Source organism: Tachypleus tridentatus, chromosome 11, assembly GCF_004210375.1.
Source record: "Tachypleus tridentatus isolate NWPU-2018 chromosome 11, ASM421037v1, whole genome shotgun sequence".
NCBI lineage: Eukaryota > Metazoa > Arthropoda > Merostomata > Xiphosura > Limulidae > Tachypleus > Tachypleus tridentatus.
In genome coordinates, this window is record NC_134835.1 from 78,366,653 (window position 1) to 78,388,137 (window position 21,485).

Below are 21,485 nucleotides of genomic sequence, written 5' to 3' on the forward strand. Positions count from 1 at the left end.
ACAAACAAATCATCAGTGAAAACAGTTAATTATAAAAACATTAGTTGTATAAAAGACTTGTAATGCTCATCTCCATGAAATAATAAACTTGCTATAGCTGTATAGTTTTGTGATTTAAAACAAAAAATTGGTGGTCAAAATGACTAATCCTGTACATAGAGCATTAAAAAAATGGGCAAAAGTATCTTAAAGAATGACAAAGATAAATGTATGTTAGATTTGGTTAATTTTTGGTTCAGGTAGAAAAGCTGATATCCCAAATGAAAAGTTATAAAGGGGAAAATTTGGTTTGCTGTTTTATTGTAGCCACAGACATGTTAAAGGTGTTTTGTGTACTTAGTGCAACCAGTATTCTTCTGACAAGCAAACTTTAGCCACAGATTTGGAAGTTAAGAGTTCGTTTACAACACCAATACCATTTATTCACTTCAGTTTCTATTTGTAACAGCCTCAAATGAAATTAATATAATTTCCAAAATTTTTTTTTATTAAAGTGAGGTTACAGAAGAGTTGCAATATTAGCTAACTTTACAACAATATTCCTAAAGTTTATGGGGTTCTGAGTACCTTTGCTTTAAACTATTGTAACCTATTAACTTAGGTATTTAAAAAATGTAAACAAAATGCTTAATTTAATATTATACAACTGTGCAGCTTGCTACACCAGATTCTCTCCAATTTAACCTTTAGTGAAAAAGATTTTAACATATACAATATTTCTAATGGTATCTTCAAAACCAATAAAGCTAAACAACCAAGTAAATTTGTCGGGTTATGGTACCCTGTAACCATGCTACAGTTAAACCATTTATTCCTTATTTCTAGCTTTTATCCACTTACCACATATATTAAGTCTTGAAGATACCAAGTGAAATAAAGTTAATTACATAATTTGCATCACAGACATATTCTAGCAAAAACATTGTTCCTGGATATGGTATAGAGTATGTGGTTTTAATATCTTGATTAATTAGCCTCTAAAATAATTCAAATGCTTTTCACAATGGACTTCACACCTTATGTTCTGGTATAAAGGAGGGTATTAGATTTGAACTACTAAAGTATTATTAATATTTTATATGAAAACTAAAGTCAATAAAATTTTCTAAAATATTAAACATTCTAAAAATTACTAATGTAATTTAAAAATCCATTAATTTACTGATGAATTTCTCAACTGAAGTATTTCAAAATTAGTTAATAGGTATTTAATTATTGTACTGGTTATAAATGACTTTTTACTCTAACATTCTTTGATTTATAAGTTTGGATCAAACTGTCATAAATCAAAGAATGTTACTATTACAAAATTAATGTTTAATTTTGTCATTAACATACAGTAGGCCTCAAAACAAACTTGAATGGTTGAAATGATAGTTGTACTTCATGTGATACACAGGTCAAAAGCCATGACACTGCATTTGTTAACTTGTATTCAAAATTTTATTTGACAAATTTGTTAAAGTTTGGAATAAAATTGTAAATAATTCAAACTTTGATATATGAGTTAATTTCCTAATTTAAAAGTAAGTATTAGAAGAACCCATCTAAATGTAGATTTTGAGTTGTAGTGAATGCAGCAATGGTTAAAATTGTTTTGATGTCAAAATACTAAATCTATAGTTTTGTACAAATTAGGAACTCAAATGACCAATTTACAATTTAGAATACAAGAATCTGAAAACTGAATTTTAGTGAGATATGGGTTGTGTAATGAACCGAACCTAATAGTGGTCTTGTTCACCTCTTTACATTTCTAGAAATATTGATTGATTGATATAGTGTTTCATGGCACAAAGCAGCGAGGCTATCTGTGCCAGACATTCAGTAAAAATGTAAAAAATAAATAAATGTAGTAATAGACATAAATGGAAATGAAGGTAAAACAAAAAAGTATAAAACCAATGTTGACACCTAGTCTACAATGTTAAGATAGAAGGCAGAGTATAAGAAGTTGTAAGGTATTTACTCAAGCAAAAAGGTAATGACCATAACCCGCCAGGAAGACTAACAGGTAAGTTCAAGAACCACCGTCAATCACCTGAAGTTGGCCTTTCCAGTCCTGGTTCTGGGTTATGTGTCATAGCAGCTATTATCAAAATGTAAAAGAATAAAAGTTTTAAAAGACACTCCACAAAATCTTAATAATGAGTAGCCAAATGTCCAGTAAATGGAGTAAAATTTGTAAAAGTAATTGAAGATAAAAGCAAAATGGCAATTAAGACAGAAAATGGCGTAAAAACCAATGTTGACATCCAGTCAACAAAGTTATAAAGAACTACCTGTAGCAGAATGGTAATGATCATAACCCGCCAGGAAGACTAACAGGTAAGTATAAAAACCACCGTCAGTCACTTGAAGTTGGTCTTTCCAGTCCTGGTTCCGGGTTATGAGTCAATATGGCCAGTACTAAAAAGTTTAGTAGTAAAAGTGTGAAATATATGCAGCAAAAGTATAATAACAACTCGCCAGGACGACTAACGAGTAGTTCAAACAGTAGCGTTAGTCACCTGAAGTTGGCCTTTCCAGTCCTGGTGTCGAGTTATTTAATGTTCTGGCCATTGTCCAATGTCGAATTGAAAGAGATTAAAACTGTAAAAAAGGAACCACAATTAAAAAGGTGTAATGAATAAATATGAAACACTTAAATGAGATTAAAAAGATTAATGGCCATTAAAAAATTAAAAACATTATCAAGGTGGACAGAGTCACCATCACCAATAACTCTGTCCAATGTTACAGACTGACCCTGGGAAAAAATGTTTAAAATATGGCCGTCGTTGAGAATTGTAACGATGGCAGGAAAGTAAAACGTGGCTGATAGTGATTTGAGTGTTACACAAACTACACGTTGGTGCATCAGTTCCAGATAAAAGAAAATGACCAATGCGTAGCCTAGTGAGAACAACTTCCTCCTTTTTTGGAGTCCAAAAGTCCAATTTTGGGTTTGGTTTGAAAAAGTTTGTTGTCACGTTACTCGCTCCAAGTGGACTGCCAGCTGGCACGGAGCCGAGCCTTGAAGACAACACCATAGTCCATGTACGGAATAGGCACAGGAGTGATGGTGCTGAAGCAGACATATTTAGCTGCCATGTCTGCAAGCTCATTCCCGCAAATACCAACATGGCCTGGTATCCAGAAAAACTGGATTGAAGTAGCTGCTAATGAGAAATGGGCCAGTCGGTTTCGAATATCAGCGAGAATAGGATGTGAGCTAACGTGTAGCGATTCCAAGGCAAGTATAGAACTAAGCGAATCAATATAAATAGTGCAGTTGGAGTACTGCTCAGCTGCAATATGATCCAGGGCAAGAGATATGGCATACAGTTCAGCAGTGAACACATAAGCTGTAGAAGGGATTCTGCGAGCAACTACTAACCCATAGCAGAGCCCACTGAATTACCTGATTTGGAACCATCTGTATAAATGGGAACTGAATGATTGTTTGAAAGATATTCATTGAATAAAAGACGGTACTTCCAATCTGGAGTATCTGCCTTTTTTAGGTGACTGAAAGAAAGGTCACATTTGGGAGCTGTAATAAGCCATGGTGAGATGGGCCAACCTGTGGAATCTGCAATGTTATCCAAGGACAGACCCAATTCATCCAATTGTGCCTGGATGCGAAGGCCAAACGGAGCAATGACAGATCGTCTGTTCTGAAAAAGTACTGCCCACCGAGGAAGGAAAACACATTTCCAGGTGGGATGCTTTGGTAAGGAATGAAGTTTCGAAGTATATTGTAAAGATAGTTGCAAACGGCAAAGATGTAGAGAAGGTTCATGAGATTCAATGTATATACTTTGAACTGGAGAGGTATGGAAAGCCCCAGTGCAGAGTCGAAGTCCTTGGTGATGAATGGGGTCCAGCATCTTTAAGGCAGAGGGTCTGGCAGAGCCACAGACCATTGATCCATAATCGAGTTTCGATCTAATAAGAGCACGATATACCTTTAACATTGAACAGCGATCTGCCCCCCAACTGGTAGAAGAGAGAACACGGAGGATGTTCAGTGCTCTTGTGCATTTGACCCGGAAGCTGCTTTAAGTGTGGTATAAAGGTCAGTTTACGATCAAAGATAAGCCCCAAGAACTTGGTCTGCAGGACCACTGGCAGCAAAAGTTCACCGATATGAAGTTCAGGATCAGGGTGAATACCCCGTCGACGGCAAAAGTGCATGCATACAGTTTTGGAGAGAGAGAAATTAAAGCCGTTCGCCAGAGTCCACTTCCATTACACAATTGAGGGCGGTTTGTAGTTGCCGCTCAATATATCTCATGTTTGACGACTGACATGAGATGTGAAAGTTGTCGACATACAGCCCATTCGCAACAGTGAAAGGGAGTTGTTCAGTGATGGCATTTATCTTTATACTGAAGAGTGTAACACTCAATACACAGCCTTGAGGGACTCCAAGTTCCTGTACAAGAGAACGGGAAAGTGTCGAACCCACACCAACTTGGAATCTCCTGTACATTAAAATTTTTTTAATAAACATTGGTAGATGGCCACGTAACCCATATGTATGGAGGTCTCGCAAAACGCCATACCTCCATGTTGTGTTGTAAGCCTTCTCTATGTCAAAGAATATTGATACAAGATGTTGGCGGTTGAGAAAGGCTTCTCTGATAGATGTTTCAAGACGAATTAGGTGGTCTGTGGTGGAGTGCTGTCGACGGAACCCATACTGGGTGGGCGAGAGGAAATTGTTTGATTCAAGGAACCAAACAAGACGAGCATTAACCATCCTTTCTAATGTCTTACAGAGACAGCTCGTCAAAGCAATTGGACGGTAGTTTGAAGGAATCTTGGGATCTTTCCCTGGCTTAGAGAAAGGTAAAATAATAGCCTGGTGCCAGGCATCAGGAAAAACATTCTCCTGCCAGATCCGGTTGAAAACAATCAGAAGGACATCAAGAGAAGCAGGAGATAGATGGTGCAGCATGTCATAATGAATATCATCAGGTCCAACAGACGTACTGGCAGACCGATGAAGGGCCATTTTTAGTTCCACCAGGGTAAAGGGACAATTATAGTCAAAGAAACAGTCAGTTTGAAAGGAAAGAGGTGATCGCTCTGCCCGAAGTCTTGATGGCCAGGAAGGTGGAGGAACAAGCAGAAGTGCTAGATACCCGCAAAAGCTTTCACCTAGAGTGTTAGCGATGTTCAACATCAGTCACCTCCTGACCATCAGAGAGTAAGATCGAGAGGGGATAGAATTGTAGTGTCCATTAACCTTTGAATCCTGTCCCATATGATCTTGGAACTGGTGGTAGAAGATATGCTGGTTGTGAACTTAATCCAAGATTCCTTCTGGCTTTGACGCCTTACCCACCTAGCATGTGCACGGGCCCGTTGGAAAGCAACCTGGTTTGAAAGTGTGGGATATCTACGAAAAGTATCCCAGGCCCGCTTTTGAGCCTTCTGTGCTAAGTGGCAAGCAGGATTCCACCACGGACGAGGATATCGTGGAAAACGTGTCGAGGTTTTAGGAATACACTGAGCAGCTGCATGTGTAATACAGTCAGTTACCGCTGCTACACAGTCGTCTATTGATGGCTGATTTACGATGGCAGGATCAAGTTCTGCGAGAGCAGTGAAAGTGGACCAGTCTGCCTGATCCAGCTTCCACCGGGCACGCTGGTAGGGTGGCATCGACCACGGCCAGTCTCTCTCAAAAGAATCGGAAAATGATCATTGCCTAGTGGATTACTGTCAACCCTTCATGAAAAATGGGAGAATAATGAAGGGGAGCAAACTGAGAGATCAATTGCGGTAAAGGACTGACTAGGTGCATAAAAGTAAGTGGAAGAACCAGTATTGAAAAGAGAAAGATTGTGATCAGAGAGCATCCGCTCTACAGATCGGCCCCTCCCATCAATAATAGCACTTCCCAGAGGGGATGATGTCCATTAAAATCCCCTAGGATTAGAAATGGAGATGGCAATTGTTCAATGAGAGCATCAAGATCTGATTGATCATATGTCTCTCCAGGGACAGGTACAGAGAACAAACAGTGATGGTATGACCCAAGGAAACATGGATGGCTACAGCCTCCAAGGGTGTGTTGAGTGACAAAGACAGGGTGGGCACATGTTGATCAACCAACAGTGCCACCCCTCCATGTACTCGACCATCACACAACCTGTCATTTCTGTACAGAGAAAACTGCCGAATGGAGACAGTATCAGCAGTTTTGAGAAATGTTTCTTGTAAAGAAAGACAAACAGGATGGTAGGAAGCAATCAGCATTTTGATATCATCCAGATTAGAACGTAAACCTCGACAGTTCCATTGTATCAAGGTGGCCATTTTTAAGAACGGGTAGGTGAAGTGGCTGGAGAACCCTTCGGTTTACGACCACTTCTTTTTTCTTTACTGTCTTTGGTTGGAGGAGGTCTATCAACCTCCATGGATCCTGCTCTGGGTCGGGTGGGCAGGTTTTTGTTATTGGAAGGGGAATCCAGTGACTGAGGATGCGAACGAATAATTGTTTTGTCTCTTGTGGTGGGAGAAAAAGATGTATCAGAAGAAATGCCTGTATTTGAAACTGAAGGACGTGGATCTTGAGGTTTGTTGGAAGGTATGGGAGGAACAGAGATGGGTGTGGAAGTCGATTCATCAACCTTTTTAACCACGGAGGTCAAAAGGCTTTTCATTTGTTTTGAAAACGATTCTCTTGGAGGCACAGAGAGATCTGTCTGCACTTGCACTGTAGTTGTGGAATGAAGTGCAGCAGCATATGTCCGAGATGGAGTTGTGGACAGCAATTTCCGAGCCTCAGGATAACTACTGTTATGTGTCGTTTTCAAACGCTGCACCTCTTTTTCCTCCAACCATTTTGGGCAAGAATGAAAGTAAGAGGGGTGAGAACCATTGCAGTTTACGCAATGTGGGTTCATGTCACAGTCATAGGCATCGTGGTCCTTGCCTCCACAACGAGCACATGTCAGGGAACCACGACAAGATGTCTTTGAGTGGCCGAATCTCTGACATTGGAAACATCGAAGAGGGTTTGGTATGTATGGTCAACCTTGCAAATGAGATAACCTGCCTTGATGGTGGCAGGTTTACACGCTGTGAAGTAAATGTTAAAACGAGGGTATTTGTTGGCAGTGTAACTCCATCTTTGCGAGTGGAGATGCACCTCACTGCAGAAACTCCTTGAGTGGAGAGACCAGCGAGAATCTCTGACTCGTGAAGAATTCAAGGTAGCATGGGGTGTAACCTCAATAGGTATATCCCCAATTGCCTTTGAATTCAAGAGGAGTTCACTGTGTTGGGATGTGGATGTTTCAACCAATATGTCACCAGATCGAAGTTTCTTTACTGATTTTGGAGAGCCAGCAAGTCCCTCTAGTCCCTTTTGAATAAAAAAAAGGGGACATTTGCCCTAAAGGTTTTCCGAAAGAGAATGTAATATAAGAAAATGAGGTAACGTGTGTTACTGATGTTGAAGATTGCTGTTCTGAGTATTCAAGACGTGGTCGCTTACCCATTGACTGTTTTTTTATAATTTTATTTAAATTTTTTAGAGGATCCATAGGAAAAAGAAAAAATTTTGGTACCCACTGGCCCCACCCACCATGGAGCCCTACAAGGGGATGCACTACAAAGTCACGCAAGGACAATGCAGCAACGCCAGGGTTTCGTGAGCACTATACCCAAACACCAGCATCAGGCACAATGTCCACAACACCCGTTGAGAAACTTCCAACACTGGTACTTGGTTGACTCTAGCCCAAGTGGACCAGCCGATTGACCCAAGGGGGGCCACCCAAAGGCTGCCCGTCTACAGGAATTCGAGGCCAAAGTGGTGTGTTAGGGTTGGACCCCTCAACCACCAGGATCCTCTCCTCCCTTTCACGGGTCGCCACTCACGGCAAACACGTGGGTGGATGTTTAGATCCCAGAGAAGGTAACCAGATAGAACAGAACCTTCCCTGGGAGGTCCCCTCACCACTTACAGGAATCCACACCGAGGGGTTTTAGAAATAGTCTATGTATTTTTACCACACTATGCGACATGTGAACAACCAGTCGACAGCTCGGAATATCTTCTTAGTGGTTTTCTTAGCCATTTTAATCTGTGAAAATGCTGCCACATTCTTTTGATCCAAGATTTTATGGAGAAATATTGTCTTTTAGTCTGCTAGAAGTTTTACTTTATTAGAACTAAACACAGTTTACTTACTAAGTTTAATAAATTATAGTGGAATTCTATGGTGTTAGTATAGTTATGATATTAGGTTATTCGACTGTATAATGAAATCAAAATTTTTTGTTTGATATCCTCTACATGCAACATTTTGAAAGGTGCAGCATAAAGAGAATTGTTTGCTTTACTTGATTTATTGTATATTTAAAAAAAAAATCTACACACACACACACACACATATATATGAAATGTGACTTTTTATAAAATACTAGTCTACTTAAACACAGTTAAAATGGGGTCAGTTTTATATTATTGGATATGGTAACATGAGTGCCTGTGCACTGAATTAATGCAGATTATGTAATGTTAGCTTGGAACAACTAGAAGGTTAATATAGTAAAAAATTAAATATGTAACATTATGAGACAGCTATGGAAACATAATATGGAGTCATTCTAGCACAAAAAATTATTTCTCGACTTTTTTTTATGATGGTTATGAGGTCGGTCAGTTGACAGACCCCAGGCAAGGTATAGAAAATTACAAATATACAAAAAGTCTTACAGAAAACTGATGTATAAAATACATTTAGGTTTTAAGGATTACACAAACAATAATTGAGATTCTTGAAACAAAGAACAGGTTACTAGTTATGATTAAAGAACTAGACTATTTTCACAAACAAATCTGATTTGTGCACAAAAGACTTGTATCTTCAAAGTTGGCTGACTTTTAGTAAATATTCATGTACTGTATCAAATGTTATTAGGTAAATACTTAACATCTGTAAGTGTGCATATTAACTTGTATGTATTATGTGGAGTCTGTTGCAAAAGAGTTAAAGGAGGATCTAGAATAGTTTCACATATGCTCAAATGAAGGCCTGTAATAACTTCTTGCTCAGACCTTTCAGCTGGAGTTAGTAACTTAACATTCATAAACATTTACTTTTTTTATTCAACCATTGGGTATATATACATTCATAAATGTTTATCATAACTTTATTTTAAATAATATTGCAATAACAAAAAATTACTCTGGAAGTTCCAACTTTGCAGAATAAGCATAATAACCAGTCTTCCCTGTAGCATGGAGCTGAGAGATGTGTATTTCTGATATCGTAGTGTGGCCAAAATGGTAATCTTTGAAGGCCTAGGACAAACATTACATGGATTAATGGTTAGTTTAGCTTTATTTTATTTTTAATAAAGTATAGCTAATTAAATGTGCTTAAGTTATAATTATAAGAAAGAAGTAGAGATATCCGACTTTAGTTACTAATGTTCTCCATCAGGGACTGTACTTCTTATGACTAACTTATGATGCAAACACATTTCAGTGATTCCCTCAGTGCTATATTGTGCTATGATTATCTTGCTGTAAATTAAGTTTCTTTCAACGTGAAAAATATAGCCCCAACTATAAAACTAAACATTGCCTAGAAGTTGACATATGACAGGTTGGTTTGAGACATGATGAAACAGACTCCAGGATGATACCTGAATAGTGAACAACCTGAACAACAAAAGGATTATCAGGAGTACACATGATATATGAAGTGATCACAACAACAAATGTGATTGGAAAGGTAAGTGTAACCAAACAGTAATTTATATAAAATGAACAGTTTGTTGTTAGTTAGAATAACAGCTAGACAACAATACACAAACCATTTACTACACCTACCAATGTAGATCTCATTTTACGTGATAATAACCATAATGAATGGACACAGGAATAATGAACTTCAACATTGCAAAATATATCATTACTTACTCTTGGTTAAAAAGTGCATGTGGAAACTGTTTCAAGATTTCTGTATACCACCCTACTTGTATGATTCCATCTTTTACTATCTCGACAGAAGTGAGTGGTTCCTAATGGTAATGAACCATACACATCAGAGGCATCTTTAAAGAATGGTTTTTGGCATAAAAGAAATGCCTTCAAAGAGATATCACCTTAAACTCTTTATTCCATTCTCAAAGTGACTGATTTCCACTATCATTTTTTCAAAGATTAGAGATTATTTATATATATACACACACACACTTTCAAAAACAATCAAGGATTGCACTGAAGGAATGTCACATCACAGAGGTGTAGTTTTAGCTGCTCATGGTGGACTTGTGCATTATTATATATTTCTAATTTTCTAACATTAGGGACAAGTCCTGTTATAGAGAATGATTATATTAATTTGGAAAAAGGTACAGGTTCTATTACAAAGAATGGTCCCATAGTTTGGATAAAATGGTTATTGTAGCCCATAATTATACATTAAATATTTAATGTAATAGATACAGTTTACTACCATTGTGTTTAAATATCATCATATTGGGATACAGCAATACTATTTACATATCATGGGCACTCCAGGTAAATTAACAATACTAGAGAAAGCCAACTGAAATATATAACAAAGCTGCTTTGTATTGAAAGCATTATAAAACTTAATAATCTATCTATATTTTTAATATTTCAAAAGTATTACAAAATCTATTACTATCCACAGTTTCTTTTTAAACAATGGAGGACAGATACTATACCTGTAAAATATATGAAGCATCAAATGTTTCTCTCAGTTTCTTTCCTTTCTGAGGCGAGTTTTGACTTTCCCCCGAGTTATCAGTACGGAACTTGGTATTCATTAATGTAAGGTGCAATTTGATGTTATCAAACTGTTTCTTCATTAGACCTGATGATGTAAATTTATCTACCAGAGAGTTGGCTAGTTGCTGTAACCTTTACAAAGTAATAACAGTCATACAGAAATGAAATGCTTTGTAACACAAAAGGTATAATACATATATTATGCAGGGCCAGATTAAGAATTCTTAGGGTTCAGGGTATAGAAGTTCTTGTTTCACACCCACATTATACACATCTATATTTCCCATTGTTAGTTTACTGCCTTAAAAAGGATAAATATTTAACTTATCACTACTTGCCTTCAAGGTATGACATTAAATTATAAAGGGAGGGAAGGAGCTGCATAAGGTCCTTTAATATGTACTTAGTGTTATTATTTTCACATATTTACAATAATATTGGGAGAGGGAGGAATCCTAGATGTTAAGGACATACATTAATCTACCCCTGATTTCATGTTAACACAGTCATTTATTCTTGAGCTACTTTTCAAAAAATGTATGCACAGCAGTAATGCTAGTACTAATTTTGTCTAGTAATTAAATATATAATATTTGATTGTAGCTATCTAAATATAACCATATATAATAAGTTTATAAACCACTGACAACAATGATAAAAAATGATTTCTCTCGCACATAATTTACTATTGCATTTTCAACTTTATCTAATTAGAGGATAACTTGAAAACATATTTGAGCAATAATTAAAGATAAATGTACAACACATTATAAAACCATGATTATGCATTTCATGAAAATATTTTATACACTAAATAATAAATTAATTATACACTATATATATGTTCAAAATTATTACCTTGTACAATCTTTTTATACACATGTTATCATTTGTACAAAATCATAATTACTGTTTAATATTCTAAATATAAAGTAAGTTTTTCTATTGTTTGACTACAGAGTACTTGTAATCACCTATCTGAGTGATCTGTGGTCTGGATTTTAGCATACAGTACATCCACTTCTGCTGGGTCATCATTCATGTATTCTATACCTTCAACTTTAACGTCTAGTGGCTGTCCTCCCAAACAAGGCCTAAAACATGGTTACAAATGTTCTTGACTCTATATAAATTTAACTAAATTGTATTCAAAACTTCACAATGCTTTGAGTAATAAGTTTGTTTGAGGAGTAAAACACAGGAATTTTATTTTGTTTATAAGTGTTTGGAAGAGTGCTACATAAATTTAGAATAAGATAAGAAAACCTTTGTGAAAAAAACTATTCTGAGTTTTAGAAGAAATGAAGTCAGACTGAGACAGTCATGTTGATAAAAAAAGTACAAAAATAACTTCTATTTCTCTTATACTAGAAGTAAGTTGATGTTTACATGTTAGATGCTACTGGTATTTCAATAATATGGTTGAATTAAAATTAAAGCTGGTTTTCCAAAAGGTCTTCCAAATAACAAGTGAGGATTAATAAAAAAAAAAAGGCAACTTGTTTTTAAGAAGTGAACAGAAAGCTTCTATTAAAAATAGATATTTCAGAAGTTAAGCCAGTGTACTAATTTAGTAACTTTAACAAAACATAACATACTTGTTAGTAGAATTAAGTTTATGCTAGAATATTAATTGTGTCTAATAACATAGTACTAATCATCCAAAAACCTTTTATACACCTGCAGCAATAAATTCTTTTGACCTTTATCTCCTACAGTCAGGATTCAAGAATAGAATTCTGTCACTGTTAGATGCTAGGGTACCTTTTGTCTTCATATTTATACCTACAGTTACTAAAAGTGCTTTTGATACAACATTCAAACAGTAGTTTAGCTTTCAGATCAAACAAAATAGGTACATTCTTAATAAAATACAGTATTGTTTTCAGTCACTAATATCCACAAACAAGTCTACAAATGTAAAATATCTTGTAAAGTTTTAATGAAAAGTAATTTTATCCATGACCACTTAAAAAGTATTTGAGTTATGTTCTGCAAGTAGATTAATCTTCTGTTGTTATGTTTTTGTTGTTTTTTTTACATACAAAACATACATAGTAACATAATAACATTTAAATATATATTCACAGTAGCTGAACTTGGTTAATTATTTGAAGCATGGTAAAAGTCATTACTTTCCTTTAATCCTTATGTTGTACCTCATGTTTAAGTTAAAAAGTAATAGCTGAAGCAAAATTAATTGTTAATGAATTTACTGGTTACTGGGCCTAGTAGAACAAATTATTTTAATAAATTTTAAGATTGCAAGATTTATCATATGATACAACAAAAATCACAATTGTGTGTTACATGCAGATTACTTGCTTTGCATTTTTTTCACTATAATTTATTTAAATTATAGGCTGTCAAAGCCACGTGGAATTCCGTTTACCTCCAGTACATACTGCCACAGTATTACAATATGAAAAACATTTATATTATGGTACAAGAAAGTTTTAAGTTCCATGAAGACAGCTATTTCAAGGACAAGTCATAATCTTTCACTGATAAAACACTCCTAGTTTCACTAAAGTTTATTAGAATAATAAATACAGCAGTTAATTACACAATGTAAAATCAAAATAAATATATCTTTACACAGGATTGAGGAAACTTAGCACTGCCTTTTAAATGTAAAGTTACAAGAAGAAAAACAAATAATGTTAAACATTACACACAGCTATGTGAAGAGAGAACTTACTCTAAAACCTCCTTTTCACACTGCTTTAAAATTTCACCAGCTAGTCTTCTCTCTTGTTCATCAAGCAGTATTAATGTTCCAATAGTTAAATGTAACTTTTGAGGATTTTGAAAAATGCTATCATCAATTCCTCTCATCTGTAAAAGAAAAAATATTAGCATACACAAGTCTTTCAACAGGTTTATTATTTATTTTCCTGTGAAATAAAGCATACATTCATTAGGAACCTAACTCCATGTCCATTGATAATATTTTGGAATGTACACTGTTTGATAAAATACATATATACTACTGCACGTAATCCAGTAACTCCAAAGTACACTAACATGGATGGGATTGCCTCCAGATATTTGTTGCTTTTTCTTGTGTTTGATGAAACAGTTCTCACTGCTTGATGACAAGTAACACACTTGAAATTAAAAAAATGTTTCTTAGAATGGCTAGTATGTGTATTAATGCTTTTATTGACAAGCAGAGACCGTTTTTGTTAACCTGAAGGTGACCTACAAAGGTCAAAATGTTGTTTTCTGCTTATCAATAAAAGTGTTAATATCCATACCAGCCATTCCAAAATACAGTTCTCACTGCTGTTTTTCCTCAGATATTAACACTAAATAAATTATCAGGACAGCAATATGATGCTTTAAATGCTAAATATATTACTAAAAAGAAAGAAAAGCTTTAAGAAATAATTAAGTAGATTATATTAAACTTGAGCTGAAGCTTTATAACATAACTCTCTTTAATCTTTTATTACAAAACATTATCAAACTAAATTATTTAAAATGGTTATGAGATAAATAACAGCTTTCTCAATCATTGTTTCAAGAAAAGTTGGGCAATGTCAGTGTAAGTAACTATCAGATTACACTCAATAAATCAACTGTCCTGCAACTTAGAATAGATGGAATAACTGAAAATAGTAATAACCAAAAAAACACTAATTATATAAGCTGAACATCCTTGAAAAAATCAAACATAATAAGAAATCAATGTTAATATTTAGATCATTCATAGTTTCAATAACTATAAAAATATCAATTTCAATTATTGATTATTTTACTTGATACTAATTGATGTGATCAATGTTTATTGGTAATCTACTATATTGATTAATCAAGTTAATTGTTCAGCTCTAAATTTTTTAAAGCACAAACAAATTAAAAAAACAACAACATAATATTTACATTCATAAATCCATTAGTTTTACACTGGCAACATTATCTCAAAACAATGATTAAGATGTTTTTGATTATTACTTTAGTAGAAAACTGATGACAAAATAGCTGATATCTTTATATTACATATATATTAATATGAAAATTAACATGTTTTATATCAGTAATGTAAATATCTCTTCAGGATTCAGAAATTAAAGGCTTTTATGATTTCTTTATAAACACATACAAGTATTTTTAAAAATAATTTATCAGTACGTAAAGAGAAAATGCTGCTTACATATTTTTAACTGCACAAATGTTAAAAGTCTACAAATTTCACCCTGCAACATTTCACCAAAAACTAGATTCAAACCTTATTCTGCAAAAACAACAGTTTGATAAAAGCACTTCCACTCTCCCTCATGATTACTACATGGAATAACCAATAAGAGGGAATCTGACATACCCCATCACAATGTCTTAGAACATCTTCTCGGAACTCTAGAAAACCATTCTGAATGCAACTTTGGTTAAGTGGTAATGAAAGAAAATGTGTAAAAGGAGTTCTCTGTCTTGCAGAATCCACTAAAAGTTCTATCCTTGTTCTAGCTGAAATAACTCCACGTTTATGGGACCCATAGATAACTAGTGAAGGAAAATAAAAAATGACATTCTTTTAAGACATCTTTGATTAGAAAGCAGTCACATAGTACACACCTTGATATGTGACCTCTCATTAATACGCTCTCATGTATCAAATATAATTCTTAGCTCAAAAAGGAAAGAAAGAGAATGTTATAACATGTTAACTGCACTATTTATGTCATATCCAGTGCCAATGAGGCCTTTTGGCCAGTACCAAGGCTCCTCAGGTCAGCTGAGAAAAGACAGGCAAAGTAGTGGTCTAGTTGCTACATATACACCATCAAGTTTTAACAATGAATGATATACTACGAGTCAGATTTAGCAAGAGAATTGCAATTATTATCAATTTTATTTAACATCATTTGTGTATCATATTTTAAGAGTAATACTTAATAACACAACATTATTCTACTTTCATTTTAACACTCATTATTCATAGCCATTACTATTATTACATTATTTTTGATTGACTTTACTATAATTTACAGCAAGATAGTCTTGTTTCTCAAGTAGGTCAAGTAACTACAACATCAATAAATGAACACTATATTAGTAATTCTAGGAACCCATAACTGAAATCAAAGGAGAATATGTTATAACATATCAACTACACTATATCTTCTATAGTCAATATTTATGCTTTGTGATATACTTATATCATTGTCTTATATTTCAGGAATTTATATTGCAAAGAAACAATAAAATAAATTGGCTGAACTCTATTTTATAATGATTAAATGATGTGGCAAATGTGTTCTGGAAAAAAAAAATAAATATTTTTTTTTAAGTCTAAGAGAAATGGTTCACTTAGTGCACATTTCTTGCTTACCAATGTCACCTTCCATGCCTTGTTTAGGGACAATAATTTTGGTTGTGGTTTCATTTTCTAGTCTTTTTTTCATTAATCCTTTTGCCCCAATAATGATTCTAAAAGAAAAAAATTATATTCAAATTGAAGTATTATAATTAAATAAATACTTTTTTGGATGCCTGAAACATATCTTGTGAGATATGTCAATTATAAAAGTAGTAAATTAAATAATGTTCCCAAAGTTCTTTTAAGAGTTTCTAAGATTTATATATATATTGAAAATATTATACATTTCTAATACCTATTCATCTGAAAAAAATGTAAAATTAGTTAGTAAAAAAAACAATAAGGCTTGGAATGAATGATCATGTTTTTATTGGGTTTTTTTTAATAGAACTAACCTGAAGAAAACACTTGGTATGGTTAAAGTAGCTTTAAATTGGCCATCATCTGTTTCCTCTATAGGGATGTTGCCATCTAAACATTCTTCTGTCCAAATGACATTTTGTGCTACAAATAAAAAATGCTCAACTCAGACAGATAATTAAAACTGTAAAAGCTGTTGCTCCAAAAAGTTACGTATTATTAAATATTACACTGAAAAATAAACATCCTAATACAGTGCTTCTTATACACAATACAATTATCTACAATACCAAAAAATTCACACATTTTTGCATTTAAATTTTGAAACCAAGAAAAATTCAGTTGGTAAAGACTATTATCCCCATTTATAGAGCTTGACAATTCACTCAATTAAGGTAATAAAAATAATGTTTTCAATTATTACAACTATCCAGTATATAAGCAACTGAAATACTGTCATTATGATTTATCAATATTATTTTCAATTAACTGAAGGCTTTTTAACTTAATCGAGTAGTATCAGGGCATATAAAAATAATCCACAAATAAAATAAAATTAGTGTTTTTTGATTATTCCTACTATCCAAGTGTCATGAAAGAGCAACTGATAAGTGGAATTTCATTAATTAATAAATAAGATGATTAATAAACTATCCAATTCCATTAACCACCCAACTTTAAACATGCACATTGTTTTTAACATTAAAATTAAAGACAAAAACATTCCAACAAGACATTTGCATTTACTTCAACTATATGGAATATTTTCTGTTGAATGTCTCATATTAAACATTAAATAATACAAATAAAAGTCTGGAAAAAAACTGAAAAATATATACATTTTTATTTCTCTGTTTTAAATTAATGCAATACTAAAATCAACCTCGTCTTTGTTACATAAATCATCGTTATCTGTAATATTACTCCATTTACATTTGTACCACTAGACCTGAAAATTAAATTTTTTGTAACCTTAATGACACCTTAAACAAATGTGGTTTTAATGACTAGATCAAAGAGTCCTCAGGTTTAAGTATAGCCATACCTATTTTGAACTACACTACATGGCCAAAAGTATGTGGACATCTGACCATCACACTCATATGTGCTTGTTGAACATCTCATTCCAAAACCATGAGCATTAATATGGAGTTGGGTCCCCCTTTGATGCTATAACAGCCTTTACTTTTCTGGGAAGGCTTTTCACTACATTTTGGAACATGGCTGCAGAGATTTGCTCCTATTCAGATACAAGAGCATTAGTGAGGTCGAGCACTGATGTTGTGCAAGAAGGCCTGGCTCGCAGTTGGCATTCTAATTCATATCAAAGGTGTTTGATGAGGTTGAGGTCAGGGCTCTGTGCAGACCAGTCAAGTTCTTCCACACCAACCTTAGCAAACCATGTCTTTATGGGCCTCACTTTCTGCACAGGGACATTGTCATGTTGAAACAAAAAGGGCCTTCCCCAAACCGTTTCCACAAAGTTGGAAGCATACAGTTCTTTAGAATGCCATTGTATGCTGTAGCATTAAGATTTCCCTTCACTAGAACTAAAGAATCTAGCCCAAACCATTATTCCTCCTCCACAAAACTTCACAGCTGGCACTATGCATTTAGGCAGGCAGTGTTCTCCTTGCATCTGCCAAACCCAAATTCATTCATCAGACTGTTAGGTAGTGAAACATGATTCATCATGCCGGAGAATAAGGTTCCACTACTCCAGAGTCCAATGGCAGTGTGTTTTATATCACTCCAGCCGATGCTTGGCATTGTGCATGGTGATCTTAGGCTTGTGTGTAGCTGCTTGGCTGTGGAAACCCATTTCATGAAGCTCCCGATGAATGGTTCTTGTGCTGATATTGCTTTCAAAGGCAGTTTGAAACTTGTGTAGTGAGTATTGCAACTGTGAACAGATAATTTGTACACACTTCAGCACTTGGCAGTTCTGTTCTGTAAGCCTACGTGGACTACCATTTTGTGGCTGAACTATTTTTGCTCCTAAACATTTCCACTTCACAAAAACAGCACTTACAGTTGACCATTAGCAGAGCAGAAACTTGATGAAATGACTTGTTGGAAAGGTGGCATCCTTTGGTAGTGCCATGTTGAAAATCATTGAGCTCTTCAGTACAACCCATTCTACTGCCAGTGTTTGTGTATGAAGATTGCATGACTATATGCTTAATTTTATACACCTATTAGGCTGAAATAGCCAAACCCACTAATTAGAAGGGGTGTCCACATACTTTTGGCCATGTAGTGTATTAACCAAAGGGAAAGCACCAGTCACTAGCATCCTTAACCATGAAAGCCTTATCTAATTCTTTGAACTGAATAATACAAATGATTGTCACAAGGTGTATCATATCTTGAACACTAGACCTTTTGAGCTTCAGCTTAAGACACTAAGCATTAGGGCCTGTTCAGTCACACACAACAAAAAAAAGTAGTTGTTCCAAGTTTCTGTAACCTGAATATATAACATATGTTTTCAAATGCTGAAAACTATTTTTCATAGATAGTCCACTCAGCAAGACTGAATCCTCCTATAATAAGGAATTTTTCAGAAAATCAACCTCATAAATCAGTTTAGCACCACTGGGAAATTTAGAAATCTTATTCCTAATACTAATCCTTATCAATCACATAGATAACAAACAACAAAGAGATGCCTAAGAGAAACTTCCATCAATTATAATGGTGTTCATTCATCACAGCCACTTGTTCATATTTTCAAGCAAATTTTTAGTACACATTTTGAGCTTTTCTTCAATTCTGTAATAATTTATATATCTGTAAGTCTTGTGAAAAACACTATCAAAAGCTTTCTGCCTTTTCAAGTTTTAGAAGGTTAAGATATCCAATGTCAATATATGTACACTTATCCAGAAAAGTGTTTTTAAAGCCATATTGAGAATTTTAAATAAAATTTCAATCTTTAAGTTTATGTGCTCCTCCCAAGTTATCCCTGACAAAGCTATTCTATACAGTCAACTTTTACAGCTTTTAAAAATTGCTGTCACAGTTATGTTCAGAATGCAAATCAATCTGTAACTCCTTTATTTAATTTCTAGTTCTTCAATTACACAAAGCCTAGAGAAATTGCAAGAGCTTAGAGATAGATTTGAAGCTGGAGAAAGTGCAAAAATTTGTCCAATATATCAGTATTATGCTTCACTATTTTCAAGATACTGTACACAAATTTCGTGCTTAGAGTTTAAGACTAAAAGTGATAAGAACTACAGCCTAAAGCTGAATTCTGGGGATGTTAGTATTATGTACCAATTACCAGTAGAAAATTTATGAAACGTTCAACTATCTGAAAGTTAATACTACTAGTACTATATTCATGCTCAATCGAGTTAGAAAGGCAGTTTAAACTAGAACTAATTCTCAACCATGTTCAAATATTATTTTATTACAAGTTACAGCTTTTAAGGAAAGCTACTAGTGATACCATTCTGATTAATTACACAAATTTTAACGAAATTATGATGATTGAATTAACGTTCAATTAAATTTACCTTCATCTCACACTTACATTGACAATCTTCTTCACTTCCGTAACTCTGTTCTTTCTGGTTTCTACTAATAACAGGATACTGCCTGTAACACCTGCCATCAATCCATACAAGAGGCGGTTTTAGTACATCCATGTTTTATCTTTTAACATACGTATACATTACCCTAATAGGTAAGTGAACACTACTTTAATCCCTTATTTTATCTCTATGTGACGTAATTACACATTAGTGCCGCCACTACGAAATGTTACATGTAAAATTAAGAATAACCTTTAAATAGAAATTAATAAATAAGTACATCAGCTTTTATTTATTACAAACTTGGCTGCCAATAAAACAAAGATTCACAACTTAAAATGCTCAAACAACACAATTAAGGAAATTCATTACTGCAGTATACTTATTATTTCAAAATTCATAAGCGTTAACTTGTCGTTTAGCGTTATGTTTCGTTTTTAATTCCTAGTTGGTACAGCGGTAACTCTAAGGATTTACAATGCTAAGTCAGGGGTTTAATTTTCCTTGGTGGACCTATCAGATAGCCCGATATTTATGTTAATGACATAAAGAGAACAAAATAAATACGAAACGTTTACTATGTTCCTCGTTTGTAAAAACAAAGAAAAAACAAAAAGTATTATTCATGGCTTATGTGATATCATGCATAATATTTTATGAAATCTATAGTTAAGTTCCCAGAAATTGCGTCATAGCCAAGTGGTTAGGACTCTTGACTCGTAATAATCTGAAAATCACGGGTTCGAATCCCTGTTCTTCCAAACATCACCGCCATTTCAGCTGTGAAGGTGTTGTAACGTACAATCAATCACACTATTCATTGGTAAAAAAAGTAGTTCAAGAGGTAGAAGAGAATAGTGATTAATAGATGCCTTCCCTCTACTCTTCCACTGCTAAATTAGAGACGGCTGGAGCAAATAGTTCTCGTGTATCCTTGCGCGGAATAAAATAAAAGGAAGAAACAAAAAAAACAACAAGTTCCCGACAAGTATCAGCCAAAACTTCCCGCATTAATAGCAAATTAGAGCCAGGTAGATTTAGGAGGTTTCTTGCTTTCTTCTGTGTCCAGATATTTTAACTAAGTGTTCATTTTATGTGAGAAGGAACAGGTTTGATAAAGTTTCGGTAAAACAAAGAAAATTCTTTATTTACGAAAAGAAAACTCAAAGCACATGTGCAACAACAAACAGTTTTCAATCCATGTTACGTAATGATATTAGTCTTGAATTCTTTCTTTTCGCAAGATAGATTACCATAACACTAAACGTTGAACGAATTCTCTGCAAAAACTAGAAGCTAAGTGATTAAAAAAAAAAGAAAAGAAAAAGAGTCTGGATTTCAAACATCAACACGGTTTCTTTGTTCAGCGGAAGACGTCACTTGGTGACTCTAATAGCAATGATCAGCTAATTGACATTGCAATCCGCCCAGTAAAGGATATTTCATTTATAATGAATTTTAATTCAGAACCAAACTGTAACGAAACATA

At 34.3% G+C, this 21,485-nt stretch overlaps 1 protein-coding gene across 1 annotated transcript; it reads right to left on the minus strand.

The window, feature by feature from the left end:
• Nucleotides 1–9,097: 9,097 nt before the first annotated feature.
• On the minus strand, nucleotides 9,098–20,221 carry LOC143232550 (activating signal cointegrator 1 complex subunit 1). Its single transcript, XM_076468120.1, has 8 exons — nucleotides 19,996–20,221; nucleotides 16,490–16,598; nucleotides 16,107–16,204; nucleotides 15,099–15,277; nucleotides 13,473–13,609; nucleotides 11,746–11,865; nucleotides 10,708–10,903; nucleotides 9,098–9,310 (listed from the first exon to the last, which is right to left on the minus strand). Exons 1-8 carry the CDS (start codon nucleotides 20,108–20,110, stop codon nucleotides 9,191–9,193), a joined length of 1,074 nt encoding a protein of 357 aa, XP_076324235.1. The 5' UTR covers nucleotides 20,111–20,221; the 3' UTR covers nucleotides 9,098–9,190.
• Between the last annotated feature and the right edge of the window lie 1,264 nt (nucleotides 20,222–21,485).